General features: G+C 47.0%; 1 protein-coding gene across 1 annotated transcript in view; it reads left to right on the forward strand.

Moving 5' to 3' along the window:
- LOC104501196 (mastermind-like protein 2) overlaps window positions 1-5261 on the forward strand; it is a gene marked incomplete at its 3' end in the record, with an annotated part of 6943 nt that extends 1682 nt beyond the window's left edge. The window contains exons 2-3 of the mRNA XM_010144961.1: window positions 437-485; window positions 3810-5261. Of these exons, the coding sequence (XP_010143263.1) occupies window positions 437-485; window positions 3810-5261 (1501 nt within the window). The remainder of the gene's footprint in view (window positions 1-436; window positions 486-3809) is intronic.
- Window positions 5262-5740: the final 479 nt, after the last annotated feature.

Below are 5740 nucleotides of genomic sequence, written 5' to 3' on the forward strand. Positions count from 1 at the left end.
AACAAAAGCCTTTTTTCTTTTTCTTTTTCTTTTTTTTTTTTTTTTTTGCCAAAAGGGAAATGAGTTGACACCAGATTTTTATAAGCCCTAATTATTAGCTTGGCTGAACTCCTGCTGATTTGGCCTGGTGCCAGAGAGCATTAGAGAAGAAGCTGCTTCTCTTAAATCCCTTTTAAGATTCAGAATAAGTTTTAAGAGGGACAATTAATTGTCCCTCTGCACAGGACGTGGTGTCGCACTGGGTCGTTTGGACCAAGTCATCTCGGGAGTTTTGCCCTCCTCTGCTCCTGTCCCTGAGCAGTTTGGCCAGTAACAGCACAGCGCTATCTTGCAAACGTGATCTCCAGAGGCTCAGCCCATGCCATTTTAGCTTCAGAACATGACTGCATCCAGCACTCCCTCGCTGCAAGTGTGTGAACGCGTGCTGACTCACCAGAGCCTGCTCAGCAAAAGGTCTTACACTGACACGGGCTGCCAGGAAATGTGTGTGCTCTGTGATGGTTCATACGGTGCTGCCCACCTACCTGTGGGATGGATCTGAGCACGGAGGGCTTCCTCCTCTCCCGCTTACTGTCATGTCACTGATTTCCCAACACAGAGCCTTTCAGTATTATGCAGTACAAGCGGTTGGAGATGTGTAATCACGAGCCTGTTTGATCTGAGGAATGTGCCTGTGTATTATAGGAACTTTTGCTTTATGTTTACTGACCCAAATCAATCCTGGCGTCCCAATTGGAAGAGATGGAGCTTGAAATCTGGCAAGCTCTTTTTTTACCCTCTGAAGAGTCTGTGGTTTGCCTGGGGGAAAAGGGCTCGAGTACTGACTTTCAATCGGTAGTTGAAAAATGTGATTGCTAGAAAACTGCAAAGATTGGAGTGATAGAATCCTGGTCCGCTCCCCTCTGAAAACAAACCAGGAGTATCGCCGAGGCAGCAGTGCCCTGTAGAAGACAGCATTCAGATGAAGGAGCAAGACAGAGGGGCTCGTGGTAGACACTGCTTGTCTCGCTGAACAAAGACAAACCAGTCCCCCGTGAACTGCCCTGACACATAATTAGTAACAGCTCGGTGCAAGGAGGGAGACGGGGCTTCATCCCTGTGGGCTGCTCGCATCCTTCCCATGCCTTCGCCCTTCACTCTCCCAACTCATGGGGGATGTGAGATCAGGACATTTCCTCAGGGAAAGCCCCTGCGCCTTTGCAGCCTCACTCACTCTCTTTTCTACTTTAGGGTGGGGACATCTATTGACCAAGGTGTTGTCAGCATTCAGAGGGCAGTGTTTGCAAGATTTGGGGGAGATGTGATAAGCCAGCACTTGTTACTTCTTTTTCAGAAGTGCATAGTGCTGTTTTTGGTGGGCGATTTAGCAGAGCGGATGGCATGAAATGAGGAGTCCTCCAGCCCATGTCCAGGGAGGGAGCGCTTGAGTAAGGAGATCGTGGTGTTCTCCCTGGCGCTGCTGCTGACTTGTGTGTGTCACCAGGCAAACCACTTCACAGCTCACCCATATCTGCTAGCAGCTAGTTCAAACACAGAAGAAAAGCAGCTACTACGCAGAGCGCAGTGCAACACCTGCATTTCTAATAGTTTCAGAAAGCCTGGTGCAGGTGCTCTGAAAATGCGCTCTGCTTCAAAATATCAAGCAAGAGCAAAATTAACTCAGAAGGGCTTATTGACCACACATATGCAGGGGATATTTATTCATATCTGATCAGCCTTCCTGTCAGCAGCACATCTGAAAGCAAAGCACTGTGCCAAGTCATGTATTCTGATGACTTGGGGACTTTCCCATTTCCCAGGAAGATGAATTTTGGGGCATGAGAATGATTTCTAATAAATACACCGACAGCAAAGATGATGGTAAAAGGAAGTGCAGCTTACTGGGTTTTTTGCAAAGGAAAGTACAATGAATGACTCATGTGTCAGAAGGAACAGGCCAACCAAAGACAGTCCGTGCGCTTTGCAAGTGACCACCCAAGCCGCACCCACTCAGGGGACACCTAATGACAGTTAGTTACTCTGGAAGGCACAAGGTCTGTGGACTTGGCAACTGGGTACCAATGTATCTGTCCTTATGAAATTAAAACCTGAATCTGTGATTCAAAAGGTATGCTGGAACCTAACTTGAGCTATGAGGTGAGATTTTCGGTGCCAGAGGGAGAAATCACAAGCTTTATTTTTAGGGGCTAAACTCAGTGACCTGCTGATGCAATGGAAGCATAGGTGAGCACGGAGGAAATATGTATTTGTCAGCTGAGCTCTTCCCAAGCAATTCACCAGTATTTGTACCACAATACAAGTGTTCACACCTCGAGGTTTCTGGGCAGAGCTCTTACCTATAGATAAGCCTGAAGTTGAGGGGAATGGGGGTCACAACAGAGCGTTACGTGTCCATGGACATGAATCTCATGAATCAGCGTGATACGAGTAATGCGGTCGGAAGATCTCATCAATCATCCTTCTTGCTTAACCAGAAAATTAGAGTTCTCAGTGTTCTCTCTGCTCATCACAGCCTCCCAAGGTATCACAGTTTGTGTGGGTGCCGTTTTCTCACTGCTCCACACAGACATTTCTCAGATGACATTGTCCTATTGCCTCTGAAGGCAGGGCACTTCTGCCCAGGTGCGGAAAGGCAGGAGATGAACCGTGTTTCCCTGCGGAGTTTCCTGGCATTGCTCACAGCTGAAACAACGACAGCCTGTGTGCCAGCTGAGCAAGGGCTGCGTGCGAGCGTGTTCGCTGCTCGGTGTGTGCACCTTTAATGTACAGAGCTAAAGAGAGGACAGTCTTTTACGAACTGTGTTCAAAGCAAATCTACGTGAGGGAATCGGCGTGCCTGGGCATATGCACCAAGTCCAAACTTTTCATCTGCTGGGACGACATCTTTGTGTTGTGTGCACAGGGCGGGAATTTGTGCGTGAAGCCATGGCAGGCGAGTGTAGGTCAGGTGGACAGAGGCATCAACTTCTTTTCCTTTGGTAGCAGATGGAAGTATTGCTGTAAATATTCAAGGAAAAGGAGTTGCCATCCTCAGAGCAGTGTTGCGTGGACTATGTGCTTTATAGCAGATGTTTCAGGACATAAACAATCAGGGCTTAATGTATTAATATACATCTCTGGAAAATAATCCGACAGTACATCGTGGGCCAGACCCTTGGCTGACATAACCTGACATGGCTCCAGTGGCTTCATTTTTGGTTTTGAACAAGTTAACTCTGCCTCTTCTAATTATACACATCTCTGGCCAGTATAAACCTATGTGAATTGGGGTGCCTGGATCTTGTGTGTGCCACTAAAGTGTCACCTACGACCTTTGGACTCAAAAAAATGGTCTTTTGGATCGTATACCAAATCATGAGAGTGAAATCCTGCAGCAGTGGATGGGCGCAAGGGCAGATTTCATAACTGCATTAGTCTATGCTATCTGAAAATACTCTAGATTTGTCTGGCATAGTTAGACGGGAGCAAATTTGGGGCAGATATGTCTTAGGCTTTGCCAGCTACAGTCCTGGCACCTCCCTCCACTCACACCCATGGGGGAAAGGGGATCTGTGATCAACAGAAGGCAGCGATGCTCAAAAGATGGTGGTGGCTGCAAGGGCAGGGGTGGTGGTGGCAGGGAGATGTCTCACTTACAATATATTTTCCTACAGTTCTGCATAGTTTCACTGACTGAGAAAGCCCAGAGTTATCGTCTGTACTAAGCAATGCTTACTTGCCCGTTGCTTTTCGAGATCCTTCTAGGAAATAGGCTACAGATTGCTTCTTTGGTGTCATCGAATGATTTTGTTTGTTTCTGCTTCTTTCAGCTCCAAGGCTCCTTGAAGAGAAAGCTGGTGGTAAATCTGTCGCCTGTCAACAAGAGGCCCAATGGTGTTTCAGAGAGCTCTTTCCTTGACATTAAGAGGATAAGAGTGGGTGATAATGTCTCATTGGGACAAGGTGGACAGCATGTTAACAATTGCCAAAGCCAGTCGATGTCAGGAACTATGTCTGTGGGGCAAGGATCACAAAGAAAGGCCAGCAGCCTCACAAACAATGCACATGCTAGTGGGAATGGCATGTTTAATATGACTTTGAAAGAGGTAAAGAAAGAACCAGGAGAAACCATGTCTTGCAGCAAACACTTAGATGGCCAGACATCCCATGAGAACATGTTCCCTAACAGATACGGGGAAGATGCGTGGGACCAAATGATGGATCTGGAGCTTCAGGAACTATTTAATGAACTGACTAATATATCAGTGCCACCAATGAGTGATCTTGAGCTGGAGAATATGATAAATGCCACGATAAAACAAGACGAGCCATTCAACATTGACCTTGGGCAGCAGAGCCAGAGGGGCCCTGTGAGATCTCTGCAGTTGGATAAGATGGTGATAAAAAGTGAATACGCATCAGGCATGAATCAGGCTTCTGTGGGCTCACCACAGATGAGGCCTTCTTCTACAGGTCCAGCCTTCACTATGGCCACCACTGCCATGTCCACCTCTTCACCCATCCCTTCGGTGCCTCAAACACAGGTGTCACAGGTTTCTTCTGCATCCAGTCGGCCATTGCCTAACTGGCAAGAGGTGTCTCATGCACAGCAACTCAAACAGATCGCAGCCAACCGGCAGCAGCATGCCTTGATTCAACAGCAACAGCAGCAGCAGCAGAACCAGACAGCAAACTGGTCTACTCTGTCTCCATCAGGACCTTCCCCCGGACCCTTCGTGCAGGAGAAAATCCCTAGTCCTTCTTTTCGCCAGCAGCAGTTCAGCCCACAAAGCTCAGCAATGCTTGGGGTACCAGTGAATGGAAACCAGTCGAAAGGGATGAACAACTATGTTTATAAACCAACCACTCCCCAGAGCAATCCCATGGACATAATCATGCAACAGAAGCCTCAGGACCTCAACAGAAACTTTATCAACAGTGCTCAACCACCACTAGAGCAGCATCATGGCAACACAAAGCCTTTGTTTCACTTTAACTCAGAGCAAACAAACCAGCAGATGCCTTCAGTTTTGGGTTCCCAAAACAAGCCTGCCCTTCTGCCCTACACACAGCAGGCACAGGGTTCAGCCCCCGTGCAACAGCCACAGCAACAGCAGCAACAACAGCCACAGCCGCAATCTGCTCAGCCTCTCCCGAACCAGTCTCTTCAAAGGCCATCTAATGTACCCCTAGCAATGCAGCAAAAAATGATGCTTCAGAAAATGCAGCAAAGCCAGCAAATCTCAGGTTTGCAGTATCCGGTCTCTCAGCAGCACAGACAGGTAAGGCAAATTCCTCCTTCTTTGTTACAGAATCATTCTCGTCTGAATAGTGAAGAGGCTTTTCCAGCCTGGCCTCACTCCTCCAGGAGATGCATTCTGGTGGGAGATACTGACCATCTCAGCACATACTTGTGCCGAGCTGGTGATGGCACGTTTAGCACCTATTTGGGTATATCACGGATGCCCATTTACAAGAATTTCAAGACAGACATGTTCATTACACTTTTTTTCCTAATGTAATGGAGTGAATATCTCACTGCTATATATTATGTACTTACTTGTCAGAAAGGTGAGATAGAAGGGCAGATGCAAGCTTATTTTGGACACCTATCTAAGTTTTCTAGCTTACAAAAATATAGGCTCTTTTGAGTGGCAAAATTTTAATGAATTCCTATGTTATCTTAGATAATGTATTTTTCAACATTCATTTTTATGCCATCATTTTCCTCAGGGAGGCAGAGTTAGGAAATTCTGGGTTT

The sequence above is a fragment of the Buceros rhinoceros genome, unplaced genomic scaffold (genome assembly GCF_000710305.1).
Source record: "Buceros rhinoceros silvestris isolate BGI_N320 unplaced genomic scaffold, ASM71030v1 scaffold5511, whole genome shotgun sequence".
Classification (NCBI taxonomy): domain Eukaryota; kingdom Metazoa; phylum Chordata; class Aves; order Bucerotiformes; family Bucerotidae; genus Buceros; species Buceros rhinoceros.